Source organism: Ostrea edulis, chromosome 4, assembly GCF_947568905.1.
Source record: "Ostrea edulis chromosome 4, xbOstEdul1.1, whole genome shotgun sequence".
NCBI lineage: Eukaryota > Metazoa > Mollusca > Bivalvia > Ostreida > Ostreidae > Ostrea > Ostrea edulis.
In genome coordinates this window covers 24,819,040-24,836,762 of record NC_079167.1, presented here as the reverse complement: position 1 = coordinate 24,836,762, position 17,723 = coordinate 24,819,040, and the positions used below count along the sequence as shown (strand labels likewise).

At 36.2% G+C, this 17,723-nt stretch overlaps 3 protein-coding genes across 3 annotated transcripts in view; 2 read left to right on the top strand and 1 right to left on the bottom strand.

Moving 5' to 3' along the window:
- LOC125667235 (receptor-type tyrosine-protein phosphatase alpha-like) overlaps positions 1-17,723 on the bottom strand; it is a 198,616-nt gene that overhangs the window by 79,027 nt on the left and 101,866 nt on the right. The window lies entirely within an intron of this gene.
- LOC130054061 (uncharacterized) lies at positions 7,031-9,556 on the top strand. Its single transcript, XM_056162371.1, has one exon. The coding sequence runs from the start codon at positions 7,266-7,268 to the stop codon at positions 8,106-8,108; it is 843 nt and encodes a 280-aa protein (XP_056018346.1). The 5' UTR covers positions 7,031-7,265; the 3' UTR covers positions 8,109-9,556.
- LOC125656461 (uncharacterized) lies at positions 10,807-11,922 on the top strand. The gene has a single exon (XM_056161332.1). It carries the CDS (start codon positions 10,807-10,809, stop codon positions 11,920-11,922), a length of 1,116 nt encoding a protein of 371 aa, XP_056017307.1.

Genomic DNA, 17,723 nt, shown 5'->3' with positions numbered 1-17,723 from the left:
AGAAATCTTGCAAAAAAAGAAATAAGTGGTTTGATAAAGATTTACACAGAATGAGAACAAACTTAATCTCACTTGGAAAACTATATGCTAAATTCCCTAGAGATCCATTCATAAAAGGCAGATACTATAGAAATTACAGATTGTATAACAAATCCAGGAAAACTAAATATAAACTATTTATGAACTCGATGCTATATAAACTTGATATGATGAAATCTAACAACCCTAAACATTACTGGAAACTGGTAAATGATATCAAGGGATCAACAAAAACTGGGAACTCTTCATGCTCACAAATTGATTCTGAGACTTGGGTCAACCATTTTAGAAATTTGCACTCTAATACTGATAACACATTTCAGAATAGACTTAATGAGCTAGAACATATTCTACAAGGAAAAGAAAAGAAAGCCATATTTAATGAACTTGATTTTGAAATTAAAGATAAAGAAATAATAAATGCACTTGCAAAGCTCAAGTTAGGTAAAGTAGTTGGGCTTGATCTAATTTCAAATGAAATGCTAAAATGTAGTCAAAATTACTATTCAATACCTGTTTTAAAAATGGGGTTTACCCAAAGATATGGGCCGATGGCTATATCTCTCCAATTTATAAATCCGAGGACCCCAACGACCTAGCAAACTACAGAGGCATAACTATAACAAGCTGCATTGGTAAATTATTTAACTCTATACTTAATAACAGATTAGATTTGTACTTGTGGAAGAATAATCTAATTCATAATTCCCAAATAGGATTTACAAAACATGCACAAACTGCCGATCATGTCTTTATCTTAAAAACCTTGATAGATAAATATTGCAATACCAAAGAAGGTAGGCTTTATACATGTTTCATTGACTTTCGTAAGGCTTTTGATTGTGTAATACACACTGGTTTGAAACTAAAACTGCTGAATATGAATATTGGCAGTTATTTTTACAACATTATCAAAGATATGTACAGGAATTCTAAAGCATGTGTTAGAATCGGAGATAGTCTTACTGATCCATTCTTGATTAACCTTGGTGTAAGACAGGGGGACAATTTAAGTCCCTCTCTGTTCAAAATCTTCATTAATGACTTTCCATTATATCTCGAAAAATGTATAGATACTGTATCACTTCAAAAAGAAAATTTAAATTGTTTAATGTATGCAGACGATATAGTAATAATGTCAAAATCAGCAGAGGGTTTACAACAGAGAATAGATATTTTAGAAACATACTGTAATGATTGGTGTTTGAATGTCAATGTTAAGAAAACAAAAGTTATTGTCTTTAACAAGGCTGGGAGAATACTGCAGTGTAAATTTAAATTTCAGAACAAACATATTGAATGTACACCTTATTATAAATACTTGGGTACCTTTTTTTCTGCATCTGGCAGTTTTAGTACCGCTCAATCTGAGCTATATAACACAGCCCTCAAAGGATTTTATAAATTGCAAAAAGACTTTTTATGTTTAGCACCAGGAATTAAAACAAGTACTCATCTCTTTGACCACACATTAAAACCAATTTTATTATATAATTCTGAAATATGGGGTGGATACATAGGTTCATGGAATAAATTAAAATCATCACCATTTGATCCAGACAAACTTTTTAAATCACTTCACTGTGAGAAGCTTCATCATAAATATTCTAAATGTATTCTGGGTGTACATAAGAAAAGTACAAATTTTGCTGTACTATCAGAATTGGGGATATTTCCTCTACATCATGATATTTTGAAATCAATCATTTGTTATTGGTACAGGCTTGAAAACCAAAATGAATTTAAACTACTTAAGGATGCTTATCTATGTAGTAAATCTTTACATTTAAACAGCAAACTGTCATGGTACTCACTAGTAGAAAAAGCTTTAGAATATATTAAAATTGGATATCCGTTAAGAGATTTTAGTCAGTATAGATTTAAGAAAATTGTAAAGAAATTACTCTGTGATAAATACACTGAAACCTGGTACAATAATCGAAATAAATTAATTGATGGGAAACTGTGCACTTATTTTAAGCTTAAGGAGCACTTTGGTTTTGAGAACTATCTTAATAAAATAAAAAATTTTGATATTAGACGATCTATTTGTAAGTTACGGATATCAGCTCATAAATTAATGATTGAAGTTGGTAGATATTCTGGTATTACTAGGAATGAACGAATATGTAACAAATGCAACTCCGGTTTATTAGGTGATGAGATCCATTTTTTGATTAAATGTGAAAAGTTTGCTGATGAAAGAAAATCTTTTTGTGGTGATATAGAAAAAGCAGTTAAAATTTATACCAAACTCAATGATGAACAAAAATTCATTTACATACTATGCTCTGAAGAGCCATCCATTCTAAATATAACTGGAAAATTTATTTTGAACAATATATGACACTGTATTTGTATATAACTATGTATTATGTAATCACTTCTTTCTTTACTTGTATATGTACATTATTTGTATGTATTTTCATGCTGCCCCTTAAGGGCCCTTGATTGGAAAAATAAAATATTCTATTCTGCGTAAGCGGGTTATACAATTTTTCTGCAATGATTGATACCTTCATCACCCGATAAAACAACAAAAGAAGACTTTTTATTGTTTATATTTATATTTTTATGTATTAAGAATTAAGATCAATGATATCATCTGGTTGACCCATTTGATACATTAAATGGAATAGCGTTCGCCCTGCATGCGGAAGGTCGGCGTTCGAATCTCGGCCACGACAAACCTAACGCGTTAAAATAGGTAGTAATAGTTCCATCGCCTAACGCTCGGCATCAAACCTGCATGAATGTCACGAGTCCTCGGAGATGACCTTAAAAACGGATGTCACAGTGATTGTGGCACGTTAAAGAAAACCCTCACTGCTCACTGGCCGTAAGCGCCGAGAAAAGGCCTAAATTTGAAGCCCTTCACCGGTCTTCGTGACGTCTCCATATGAGTGAAACTCTCTCTCTCTCTCTCTCTCTCTCTCTCTCTCTCTCTCTCTCTCTCTCTCTCTCTCTCTCTCTCGATCGAGAGAGACCTTAAACAAGATACATGTACAATCAATCAATCTTGTAAATACTGACACACTGTGAAATCAATTACAGGTTATGTAATGTTTGCATTTACTTGTATACTGTTTCACTCCCCTCTCGAGAAGTTTCACACGTATGGAGATGTGAGCATTGCGGGGAGTTGTAACTACGCATATACTGTTTAGAAATAAAGATATTGTTTATTTGACAACATGTGATGCAAGAGTGTGCAAGTGGTCATATTTGTCCAAGTAGAGGTTTTTTTTCTTATTCTTAATATCATCAAAATGTTATTCTTTCTATAACTTGACGTTGTTGGAATTGAATCTACGGATACCTAATAATAAAAATAAAAACTTTACATCAATTCCTTTTCAACATTCAAGAGAAAAATTAAAAATATCAAAATGTATGCAATAATTACATTTATCCCATACGTGTGGTGTATATTGCAAGTGAGATAAAGCATTAGCTTTATCACACGCCCGTTTGATAAAACACTTCCGGTCTGAACTACTTTTGACACTGTCCCCGCTTGGATGACCTACTTCCTGTGTTGATACATATCGTTGCATGAAATAAAACATGTAAATTGTTATCCTGTATTTATTTAGTATTTCTTTTAAAGCAAAAATCAAAATACTCATAAAAAATCAATGAATTGTTTATTTTCATAAATTATGTGCGTATCTATTTTGATGTCATCTGCATATCGCTGGAAAATCATGGAGTCTGGTGATAGAAGAATTTTTTGTAAATTTTCAAGAAATAGAAGAGGCTAATATTATTCATGTAGAAAAACCTGGTGAAAAGGCAAGTGATCAATTGGAAGAAATAATTGCAGAACCAATCAATTCAAGATCTGTATGTTATGAAAATTACGAAGTTGAAAAATTCATCCAGGACAAAGAAAGCAAATCAATATTATGGAACATAATAGCATTTATGTTTAAAGCGTATATATGTGTCATTTGTCCTATTGGGGACCTCGTATAACTTTACCCCGTTGGGGGCCTCAAGTTTGTTAGCCAATCAATGGCTTGGATAGGCACGCGATAGCTTGTGTTTTGCACACGTTAGCCTTTTCATATACATGGGATTCAGTGAATACAAATTGTAAAGCGGATCAAAGTTTTTTCATTTTGTTCAAATCGAAGGATCCAAATTTAATTTCTATAACAACAAGTAAGTTGAATGACTGTGCGGATTCGTTAACTTCAGTTACGTATCTATTCGCTCGGTTTGAGCTGGTATTTTCGGTGAACTTTCCTACAGTGTTGGCGTTGGAGTGGCGTGCGTTTTTGTAAACAATGGCTAATGGTCACATCATGGATGTTGTGATTTTGGGACATTCCTTCATCAGGCGATTGGATGAATTCACAATCAGAAATAACATTTCTAATCTGAATTTGGATGCGGGTGCATATTCCGTAACAATGAGGGGTAAAGGAGGTCTACGTTTATCACATCTATCCCAGGATGCTACAATACTTAGTTTCCCCTCCGCCATCCCAGATATTTGCTTTATTCAAATCGGGGGAAATGACATTAAAGTGAATTCAAACCCTCTTAAGATTGCCACGGACATTGTCGCTGTTGCAAAATTTTTACACGAAGGAGTTGGGGTTAAACATGTGTTAATTGGTCAACTGCTGCGTCGTTTACCATACGTTGCGGGTCAGCGTTTCAATTCCCAAGTCATCGGCATTAATAACCATCTACGTGTAATGACAGATAATTTACAGGGGTTGATATTTTGGCCCCATCGAGGATTTTGGCAGGATCTGTCTTTCCTCGGACCTGACGGAGTTCACTTATTATCAACGCCCTCCAATTGCCAACCTATGAGGAAGTTCTTGAGAAGCATCTGGAATGCTGTTATAATAACAGCTAAAAAAACTAAGGCCAGTATCATCATATTAAAATTTGCAGCATTAACTCAAATTTCAATAGGTCAGAGTCGGCAGCAATTGTTGACATTACTTCTAAGGACCTATTTAAATATATCAGCTGATGATATATATCTGATACATTCATGTAATGTTTGACTTAAATCTCATACTTAACCATTCAGTATAATGTTCACTGGAATCTCATAGAGTATTGAAACATTCAGTATAATGTTCACTTAAATCTCATAGAGTATTGAAACATTCAGTATAATGTTCACTTAAATCTCATAGAGTATTGAAACATTCAGTATAATGTTCACTTAAATCTCATGGTGAAGCATTCAGTATAATGTTCACTTGAATCTCAGAATTTTATATTATTGAAACATTCAGTATAATGTTCATCGGGATCTCACTTTGAAGCATTCAGTATAATGCTCACTTAAATCCTATATTGAAGTATTCAGTATAATGTTCACTTGAATCTCATAGATTATTGAAACATTCAGTATAATGTTCATCGGGATCTCATTTTGAAGCATTCAGTATAAATGCTCACTTAAATCATATATTGAGGTATTCAGTATAATGTTCACTTGAATCTCATAGATTATTGAAACATTCAGTATAATGTTCAGGGGAATCTAATTTGAAGCATTCAGTATAATGCTCACTTAAATCCTATATTGAAGTATTCAGTATAATGTTCACTTGAATCTCATACATTATTGAAACATTCAGTATATGTTCAGTTTGTTCACCTAAATCTCACTGGAGGCATTCGGTATAATGCTGTCTTAAAACTCACATTGAAGGATTCATATATGATTATGAGTCTATCGTCTGATGCTGCATTACCCCTGGCAATCATACTAAGTTTGTAAACATTCAGTGTCATGTTTACTAGTAAATGCATTATACTGTTGATATATGTTACCCTGGTGCTATCCTCAACCGAGCAGTGCATTTAAGTGTTAGACATTTAGTATGTGTACTTACATCACCTATTAAACATTAAGTATGTTTACATGTCATGTGTATCACTGAGGTATACTGCTTTGTGAATAGTCAGTACATGTGTACTTGAAGGTCATTTGAAACTTCGAGTATAATGTATACATCTATAATTATTCTCATCTCCCTTGCTCTGTTGCTATCCTTCTACTAGCATTGCATTTTAGCTGGTAAACATTCAATATAATGTTTCCCTAAATATATACTGCATGCTTGCCTTAAAATCCTGTACAAATTCTGTAGCAGACAGCTAACATACAAAGTGTGCATTAATGCTGGTGAATACATTACATGATGGATATTTCGTAGTGTTTAGAAACATTAAGGCTTTAATGTTCTAGGATACCAGACTACTTGTCATGAACTATTACACATTTAAGAGGCAGGTCAATGGTTAAGGATATTATTCCCTCTGTGGTAATTTTCAGTATAATTTTGCTGAAACTTGACACATTACATATGGGTAAAACATTTGAGTTCCTTTGGGTAGCACGACCTGGTTTTTCATATAGGTATGATATATGTTTTACATATAACATAACCTGCAAATTTAAGACATGCTAAAGGAACATTTTATACATTGTTCTATTGTCCAGTAAGATATTTTTATCACTAGAAGTGAATTCATGCTGTGTGTGCATTGGTGAGGATATATATAATATAGCTAATAAGTGGCATATTCAGCTTATTCTTAATGAACTCGCTTTAATGCAACATTTGTGTGATACTGCTGTTTACTTATGTCCCTTCATTTTCTACCTTGGACGCAAGTCTCGGTGTTCATTGCTGATGAGGCTAGTGCATATGTCTAAAAAGGTGTACATATTTGTAAGCACAGCAGCTGATTCTCATCTATGGATGATGTTAGTTCCGTTTTACATTATATAATACTACAAACTGTATGATGGGTGATAACACCTATTCCTCTTCTACAGCACATCTAATTATATTCGGTGCAGCTTACAATTTTGCTAAGATCAATCATCTCATTCTGATATTTATTGAAATAGTATTTTCAACATCAGTTGATGATAATGCTAATATGGATGTCATAATTTGAATATGTTGAGAGCAAATACTTCATGCATATGTATTGTAGGGAAAATGTCAAAGACCCCTGCAAAACGTAAACGTCTTAGAGCAAGGGAAAACAATGATGTTCCTGGACCTTCTACAGAACCAGACCATCATCCGCTGTCCAGTGTGGTGCCAATGATTGACTATGCGGAGCTGGCAAGACACATTGTGTAACAACAAGCAATCCAAGGACAGGCGGAACAACAGTTGGTTACCGAAAACAATGTACAGGGGAGCCAGCCAGAAGCTGCAACACCCACAATGACCTCAGCAACAGTGTCAGGTGGAACCCATAGTGTGGGGGCTACCAATGTCCTACCTGGACCACAGTCTGTCTCCCCCATGGACACCCCCAACATTTCTAATGTGGGTTCGATTTTAGATGTAGTTTTCTCAGGTGAGTCAGTAAGGTCTCCACCAATCAAGATGTTAGATGCGGTACCTTTAGGTGCTACGATTTCGGTTAAATTGAAAAATAAGATTTGGGCAAATGAGTTTGTTGATTTGCGCTCACTTCTTCCTGATCAATCTGAAGAACCACTCTCTATCACCATCAAAGCTGGTAAAATTGATGTGGAGCACACATCTAAAAACAAATCACCCCTCAGCATTAATCAGTGGACTGATGCATTTTTGATTTTTTCCACTATTTACATACAGAAAAATCCCCAGGAGGCTGGGAATCTGCTCAAGTACTGTTTTTCAGTGAGGGAGATGAGCCACATATACATTGATTCAGCCTGGAGGGGCTATGATGAGAGTTTTAGGCGGCTCAGAGAATCTCACACACTGCCTTGGGAAAATTCTGTCCCAGAATTAAGACTCAAGGTAGCCTCTATGGGGTTTAAGGTTTCTGGAAAACCAGCAAACCAGACTTATGGGAAACAGAATCCTTTTCGTCCCTTCTCGGGTAAAGTCTGCTTCGCATTTAACAGAGGTCAGCAATGCGCATCAAACCCCTGTAAATACGCTCACCTTTGTCAAGAGTGTACCGGCAAACACCCAAAATCTAAATGTTTTCAAAGGGAAAAGCAACATTTCAAAGGAGGCAACAGGCAAAAACAATCTGCCAACGCCTATACACCCAACAAACCTGCAAAGTGAGCTCCAAGGATACCCCATTGATAAAGTAGAATTTTTTATACATGGGGTTACCCATGGTTTTCGTTTAGGCTGCATTGGCTCGCCAGACACGCATGAACCTCATAATCATAAATCTGCATTACAACACCCGGAAGTGATAGAGGAATATATTAAAAAAGGTTTAGACACTCAGAGAATACATGGTCTATTTCCCTCTCCTCCTGTTACTAATTTTAAAACCTCTCCCTTGGGGGTGGTCCCTAAGTCGGACCCTGGGAAATTTCGGATTATCCATGACCTTTCTTATCCACATGGTCATTCTGTAAATTCTCTTATCCCCCCAGAGGCCTCTGCAGTTACTTATGACTCCATTGACACGATTATCTCACTTGTTCAAAAATTCGGAAAACATGCACTTATGGCTAAGTCTGACATTAAGGATGCCTTTAGGATCATGCCTGTCAATCCCTTAGATTACCATTTATTAGGTTTTGTTTGGAATTCTGCGTTCTATTATGAACGATGTCTACCTATGGGGGCAAGCAGTTTATGTCAAATATTTGAACAATTAAGCAATGCCTTGCAGTGGATTATGTATACCAAATACAATGCATCTGGCATCTCTCACATTCTCGATGACTTCTTCTTCATATCACATGCAAAATCTTCCAAGTGCAAAGATGATCTTACAAATTTTTTGTACCTGTGCAAGAAAACAGGTATCGAGTATTTGCAGCATTTTGAACGGCAAACGGAAACTCTCACTGATGCCCGGGATACCAGAAAAGTTCTCGAAAAAATATTTTCGAACCCCGATTTAAATGAAAATGACCACATTAACGTTTACAAAACACATTTTTTGAGACCAGACGGTTTTTCTAATCCGACTGACCCATGTTACATTGCACACCGCACAATTCCATTATTAAATGAAAAAAGCGAAAAATGGTTCATCAAACAAAGACTTGGTGTCAACACTATTGGAAAAATCATGAGAAAAATGTCCACAGATTGCTGAATCTTGAAAACGCTTATCAGATACTAGTACCGGAAAATATTGCGCGCAGAAACTGAGAGAAAATGACATTGCCCCCACTGACATAATGCAAGTCACCGACCATAAGAATGTAAACTCCTGCAATAATTACTCAGAAATTACAATCAGAAAACAAAGAGATGTCCACATTATTATTAACGACAAAGAATCAACAGTCTACTGGACAGGCCCCATCTACAGTACCTCGATCTGCTGCGATTCCCAGCATTCAACAAGCACAGTCTCTTTTTTCTGGAGCCGTATTAAATGTTACAAATCTCAACATCTTTACTTACCAAAGTGCCTCACAGGAATTCTCGCCCTCAGATCCAAAGAAACCACGATTATAAATCCAAAACCACAAACACTTTTACTTTTCATTGTTAATTGTTCAACTTTTCTAATAACGCGGCATTAAAATATTACTTGCATTGATCGTTGTTACACATGTTTATTTCAAAAAGACGGCGACGTCAAACTTCTATCAGTAGGTCAGGCCTACGTAAAAAAGAAATACTCGGTAAATAGTTGACTGTTATATTTTTTTTGTAATAGCAAAGCCATTATAAATTATAAACTATAATGCCTTATAAAACAATTTCCATCCATGGTTTCTTTTACAAAAATGCCCTTTTGTACTGTATATGAATGGATTATAAGCGCACTATAGGAAGACAGATTAAGCACGACGTCTGAGCCACGGATGCAAAACAAAGTCAACCAGCTGTTTCTACCATACTGGGGATCATCTCACAAGTGAAAAGAAGACGTATGAGATAAATACACCATATCAACTCGTTGGATAAACCAAATATCAAAACATGCAATATAGATATCCTCTATTTATCATATACATGTACCTGGTAATGAATATGTAGATTCTGCATTGCGTAATACATTTGACGTCACAATAGCCAATATCAACGACCGGTCCGAAAATCCATATCACATATCATGCAGACCGGCGTGCAAAAATGCATATCAAGCCGGAAATTACGTATTCGCTCGTAATAATCAGTGTATTAAAGTTTTTACCATAGTAAATCAATGTATTAAGGTGTTTACTGTAGTAAACTAATATATCAAAGTTTTTACCAAACATGTAGTTAACCAATGTATGTATCAAGTTAAGTTTTTACTCTTATCAATCAAGTTTTTACCATTATAGTCAATCAAAGTTTTGACCATAGTAAATCAATGTAGGCAGTGTATCAAATATTTCTTGATCTATCTCTAAAGTGCAATAGATTAACCCGCATGTGATAAAAAGAATAGTTCCATCATGTAAGAACAGCCCTCGAACCCTATATCAGAATATTACCACCACCACCCCCCTCCCCACCACCACCACCACCACCACTCAAAACACCGTACTGTATGTATACAAGATTTGTCGATAAGTATAAAAAAGAAGTGCAGCATTTGATAAATAGAATATTACATGCTAAAATCCATATCATATATCATATCAACCCTCGGGCTGATATGGGGCCACTCGGGCTGATATGACATACGATATGGATTTCAAAATGTAATATTTATAGATTATAGACTTTGTATTGGAAAATATGATAACCGAGTTTGTTGGGGTTGTTTTTGGCGCGTCATTCTTTCAAATCTCTCCAAAAAAATCGGGATAATATTGTCATTAAAAAGGCAGACAAAGGTTCTACTGTTGTTGTCATGGACAAAGACAAGTACCTAAACGAGGCTCATAGACAGCTCTCAGACGAACGCTTTTATAAAAAGTTACAGTCTGACCCCACCGAAGAGTTCTCTACCAAGATCACCGAAACCCTCCAGCAAATGTACAACAAGGGCGAGATCGGTGACAATGTTTTGGGAGCGCTTTGTCCTTACAACTGTAGACCAGGACTATTCTATCTACTGCCTAAAATTCACAAAAAAGACATGCCAGGCCGTCCTATAGTCAGCGCCATCGGACATCCCACGGAGAAAATCTCTGAATTCATTGATTTACATCTCCGTCAGCACGTAGAAGATTTACCATCATACTTGAAGGACACCACTGATTACCTTAATAAAACACCCTCATCGGGCCTGCCAGACCATACCCTCCTTGTGACCATGGATGTTACTTCACTTTACACTAACATTCCACATGACGAGGGTATCGAGGCGTGTAGAGAGGTTTGGAACAATAGGGTAATTAAATGTCCTTCAACTGAATCACTCATTCAGCTTCTTGAACATGTCCTCAAGTTCAATAACTTCATGTTCAATGGTGAACACTACCTGCAAATAAGTGGCACAGCTATGGGAACAAAAATGGCACCATCGTATGCCAACATCTTTATGGGGAGACTGGAACGTAGACTTCTACATTATTCACCAGTTAAACCCCTCAGTTGGCTACGTTTTATTGATGACATTGAGATGAAGTGGGTTAACGGTCGTGAAAGCCTGGACGATTTTATCGAGATGGCAAACTCTTTCCATAATTCCATCAAGTTTACTGTGGAAATTTCCACCTCAAATAACACGTTTCTGGATACCACAGCCACATTTAGAAACGGGGAAATTGAGTTTAATCTCCACACCAAACCCACTGACTCTCATTTATACCTTATGCCATCTAGTTGTCATCCACCCCACACTTTCAAAGGTGTACCTAAGGGTTTGGCTACGCGAATCCGCCGCATCTGTTCCACTCCTACTATTTTCCAAGAACAAGAAGCAATCCTCAAACCTCATCTCACTAACAGAGGATATGATCCTTGCAAGGTACAATCCGCGATTGATGAGATGTCACTACAGGACCGACAGTCCCTCCTCTAGTATAAAGAAAAACCTCAGAATGACAGGGTTCCATTGGTCACTACGTATCATCCCGCCCTCAAGAACATCAACGGTATTCTGAAGAAACACATGCCCATTCTGCATGCCAACAAACGAATGGCTGGTGTTTTTAAGGAACCACCGATGGCATCCTTCATGTTTCCCAGAAACCTGAAGGACATGATAGTAAGGACCAAACTGGATAACCCTTTACCCAATGGAGGTTTCAAAATATGCTCAGACCTCTGATGTCAATTATGCAAATATAGCTCAGACACTGAGGGTTTTAGCAGTCCTGTCACAGGTCGCAGTTATAAAATATTGGGAAACTTTTCCTGCAAAACCAATAACTGCATCTATCTCATCAGTTGCGATGTCTGCCAGAAGCAGTACATAGGAGAAACAACAGACCTTCGCAGACGGGTCAACAACCACCGGTCCTCCATCAGAACCAAAAAAGATTTGCCAGTAGCAACACATTTCAATGGCAATAACCACCGATGGGAGGACATGACAGTAGTGGTTATTGATCATGACCCTAGTTGGTCAGATACCGAAAGAAAGCAGAAGGAAAAATTCTGGATGCACAGGTTGAAGTCATTTGAACCGCATGGTATCAACAAACCTACTGACTTCACCAGGATGAATACGGGCTAAACCCTTACTAGATTTTAAGCTTCATCTAGACCTACTCGTCTGATCATGTCCCTAACAGTGGTACTATGACCATTTTTGAACACATTTCTTTTTTCTCTTTTCAATTCTGTTTACAATCAGTCCATCTTTTTTAATTTTTTTGAACTTCATAACCGATTGCTTACATGTAAAACCCATTTATCAGTTTTCGTGATTCTACGTTTTTCTTGCACATCTACCCTAGACATGATCAGTACGGGAATGTCTGATGTTGATTCAATTTCCTGGGCTGCCTATTCTTTGTTTTTGTTTGGAGTTGGTCCATTTTGTTAACTTATTCAAACTTGTTGTTTACATTATTTTTCTCTCAAACTTTGTTCATCTCTTACTTCGTTTACATAGCTTATTTTCATTTATTTATTTTTTGTATTTGTTACTTACTATTATCTTTTATAAATTATGGATGGTTAAAATAGAATCTCTCTGGGTACGAGTTAGCTTTACTATTTGTCAACGTAATTGGGTTAACTCGTTCCACTGGAGATTAATTAAGTTTATTGTTTTTCTTTTCGGACATTTTGGATCAGCTCTTTAGACGAATAAAGCATGTCCTAATTCGCTCCACTTTTAACATTGATTGGCAAGCCTAAAGACCAAAAACATGTAGTCTGCGTTGTAAATACGTTTGTAAAGTAATGTAGTTGTAGTGCTAGATGTATTTATATGTAGTTTTTGTTATTATGCTCTGTTGATATTGACCACATTATGTAATTGTTTTCGTTTGTCCTGAAGAAGGGACGGATCGTCCCGAAAATTTGACAATCTCGTTGTTCGTGTCGTTGGTCATTTTAGTGCTTGGTATAATTTTTTGTATTTGACCTTGTATCCATGTTGTGGATCCGACACTTTGAGGTATCGGGTGTTGTTGGAACTTTAGTGCTTTTATATATATATATATATATATATATATATATATATATATATATATATATAGTTTGTAAAAAAGAATTCGGTATTTGATACAGTAAATACATCCAATAATAAAAGTCAAGAAACACAAAACACAAAATAGGTTTGCATTCATTATATACTAAAAATGTCAAATAAGCAAGCAGCAATACTCAGTGTAGAAGAGTATGCTTTGTTTGAATATCAAGATCATGAATGGCAATTTTTATCTTTAATCAGTTGTGTTCAAGGTACAAGCTTTGAAAATATTTCTTATGCAAAATGGAAACAAATCATGCTAACTGTCGCAAATACATTGTATAAAAATAGAGGTTTTTTTGTCTGCCGTAATATGTAGATTATAATCATTAGTTTCAAATATGTACATGCTATAAATATGTTTTTTTCCTGTTCTGTTCAAATAAGTTTATAATTTGATTATGATATACTCTCCATTAATTTGGAGGAAATAAAGAATATCTTATCTTATATATATATATATGTATATATATAGGAGGATATGCACCATAGTCAGTGATGAACAAACAAGAGAAGAGCGTTTACATCAACTTGAAATTTACTTGACAGAACAAAATTACCCTAAAAACACAATTAAAGATGGAATAAAGAAATCCAAGGCGCTTAACAGAGAAGAACTTATCAACCCGCCTCCACGAAACTACATAGATTCCAAAATATTACCATTTGTAACCACCCATAACCCAAAAAACCTGAAGATGACTCCTGAGGTTTATCAACTTAATAATTTATTGGTTTTGCAGGAAAACTTAATAATACTGTGAAATCAAATGAAAAAATGACACATGTCCTCCGAAATTACAAATCTATTAACAGTAAGATCATCTATTTTATGTATATAAAGTAGATGACTTTATTTTACGAGAAAACGTTCTCTAATTTTGGTCGAGTTCGGCCTGCGGCTCAAGCACTATAAAAACCGGGAACTTTAGGATCTGCCTCCTTTTCAACCACCCATCGGATACAGAGTAGGTGCATTTGGGATGATCAATATGATTTTTAAAAAATGCTTTTCTGTTAATATGCTTTTCTGTCAATATGCTTTTCTGTCAATATGACTTGTTTAATACAAAGGCAAAAGCATTGATAGTTATTAATGTTCCCTTACGTTGCGTACGTTCTCGGCTATCAGGGGAATTTTTCCTTCGATGACATGGATTGGGAACTTGTCTAAAAACAAAAACTGTATAGCGTTCTCCATATTGGGACAGGAAGCAACAAGTTGAGAGATGTGCAATAATGATAATATGTCTTTAATACATATCTGTCTCGGTTATCACTCACAATTTTGATTGATAAAATCGATGTAGATTTAAAAAAAAAACCAAAAAAAAAAAAAAAAAAACAAAAAAAAAAAAAACAAAACCAAACAACCGCATGGTTAATATAATGTTTTCGATATAGATTATTTAAGCTTATTCCTTTAAATCATGCTTATTTTTACTTTTTCACGAGAAAAATGCCTCTAAAAACTAAAAGGTCGAAGCCAAATTCCAGGAATTCCGCATCAAAGAAATATAAATCCTCCAATGCAAGGGAGACCGACCCATCCAGTGTAGTGGACTAGGATCGACCTGGTGCAGTATTGCAAGGCCCCCCAGAAGCAGCCAGCAGCTCATTGGTACTGGATACCTCCTTCCAAAAGTGGTGACAGCACTGGATATTCAAGCAAGTACTAAAAATGCTACAGGTTCTGAGAACCAGTTTATTGACAGCATCTATTCAGTCTTAGCCAGCAATGTTTCTAGTTCCTTAAAGGCTAAAATTATAAGTTCCTTTTACTTAGACATTGGACTTTTGTTAGACAGCACATCTCATGTTGAATGTACAGAAAGAAGAATATTTTGTAATGATAGGGAGAGTTAGTCACAAGGGAGCTTGCCAAGCCCAGTTTAAAGATTCAATCCATCAGTAGGCGGACAGATGCATTTTTAGTATATGCCAGCATATATGCTAAAGCACACCCACAGTCATTTCAAGAGCTTCTAAAATATATGCATGATATTAGACTGGGGGCATCGAGAGGTGGAGAATCAAATTTGGGGTAGAAGACCTATGATGAACAATTTAGACTTCGTTGCAGTGTCGACCCCTCCATATCATGGTCTAAAGTAGACTACAAGTTGTGGCTGATGTGTATGGCCTCGCCATCACTTCAACCACCAGGTAACCACAATAATCCTCCTCACTATAAATGCTACAATTTCAACTTTAAGGGAAATTGTGACCGACCAGGTTGTCACTACTTACACAAGTGCATAAGGTGTAGTGGGGCCCATCCCCAGTACTTGTGCCCTCTCGCTAGCAATGCTTCAAAGTCATCAAGTCGCCATTGGGGTCCATCACCAGGGCAGACCCAACATCGGTTTGGGCCCCCTCCTTTTGCGAATTCAGCCCCAAGACCTCAAATGTATTTGGGCCCTAGGAAATTCTCCCATTAACATTATCTGGAATACTATTCGGATCGGGAAGCTGCAAATTACATGTGCGGATTTGTAAGCCAGAATTTTTTTATCCGGCACGGCTCGGGTTTTTTCTTTTGTTATCGCTGATGTTTCCGTGCATGCAGCACGCAGAGCTTTCCTCGTCTCCTTTCTGTACAGTCATACTGTCTTGTTACAGTTGTTTTACTCTACCCACAATGTAAGTATTCTATTTTTTTCTCATTAAAAATATTTTGTAATGTTCCTTAATATTCCTGCTGTGGAATTTCCTTTTTATTTCTTCTAAAATGAGTATTACAGTAAATTTCGCGGGAATTCAGGGTGGCTTGTTATTTTATTTCTTTCGCATATGTTCGCTAAATATTTGCATTTATATTTATTGTAGCTTTTCACCAGTCAGTCAGACAGTCAGTCGGTCGGTCTGTCAGTCGGTCAATCAATAAAACCGTAAAACTGGTTAACTAGCTGTTATGTTATGGAGACAGCATATCATATAAAGAATGGCTTTTCTATTGGTTTTCGGTTACATTATACAGGCCCTAGAATACATGTATTTTCAAAAAATAAAAAAAATCTGCAATGGAAAACCAGGATGATTTGTTGGTTAAAATTTATAAAAAAAAAATAAAACTGGGTCGAATATTCGGCCCTTTTGCTAGTTTGCCCATTGCTAACCTCCACATCTCGCCAGTTGGCAATGTTCCAAAGTCTGATGGGGGTGGCGTATGATCACTCATCTTATCCCAATTATGGTGGTATCAACGATTTTATAGACCCTGAATTGTGTACAGTACAATATGCCTCTTTTGATAGCGTAGTTAATATGATTGCCACTTTGGGAAAGGGGGCTCTTGTAGGGAAAATGGACATCAAAAGTGCTTTTTGTTTAATACCGGTATTCCCTGGATATTTCGATTTGCTAGGTTTTTAGTTACAGGTTTATACTATATAGATAAATGTCTTCCGATGGGTTGCTCTATAAGCTGCAGAATCTGGGAAACATTCGTATCTTTCCTACACTGGCTTACCCAGCACCAGTCTCCTTTAACTACATTAAATCATTATTTAGATGACTTTATTTTTGCCGGTAGGCGTGGCAGTCAAGAATGTCTGATTCTCATGTCCACATTCAGTAGGTTAGCTGATGAGACAGGTGTACCAATAGCCAATAAAACAAGAGGCCCATGGGCCACATCGCTCACATGAGTCACCTTGGTCCATATCAGACTTTCTATATATATTTGCCTGTAAAACCGTAGTCCTTATTATGACCCCAACCTACCTCTGGAGGCCATAGTTTTTGCAAACTTGAATCTACACTATGTCAGAAAGCTTTCATGTAAATGTGAACTTCTTTGGCCCAATGGTTCACGAGAAGAAGATATTTGAAGATTTTTCCTATATATTTGTATGTAAAACTTTGATCCCCCCTTGTGGCCCCATCCTACCCTCAGGGGCCATGATTTGAACAAACTTGAATCTGCACTATATCAGAAAGCTTTCATGTAAATATCAGCTTTTCTGGCTCAGTGGTTCTTGAGAAGAAGATTTAAAAAAAAAATGTCCTATATATTTGTATGTAAAACTTTGATCCCCTATTGTGGCCCCATCCTACAACAGGGGGCCATGATTTGAACAAACTTAACTCTGCTCTATGTTAGGAAGCTGTTCATGTGAATATCAGCTTTTCTGGCTCAGTGGTTCTTGAGAAGACGATTCTTAAAGAATGTCCCT

Bases quoted from the DNA above. Each gene is read 5' to 3' on its own strand.
- LOC130054061 (XM_056162371.1), top strand. From the start codon at position 7,266: ATGACCTCAGCAACAGTGTCAGGTGGAACCCATAGTGTGGGGGCTACC.
- LOC125656461 (XM_056161332.1), top strand. From the start codon at position 10,807: ATGGACAAAGACAAGTACCTAAACGAGGCTCATAGACAGCTCTCAGAC.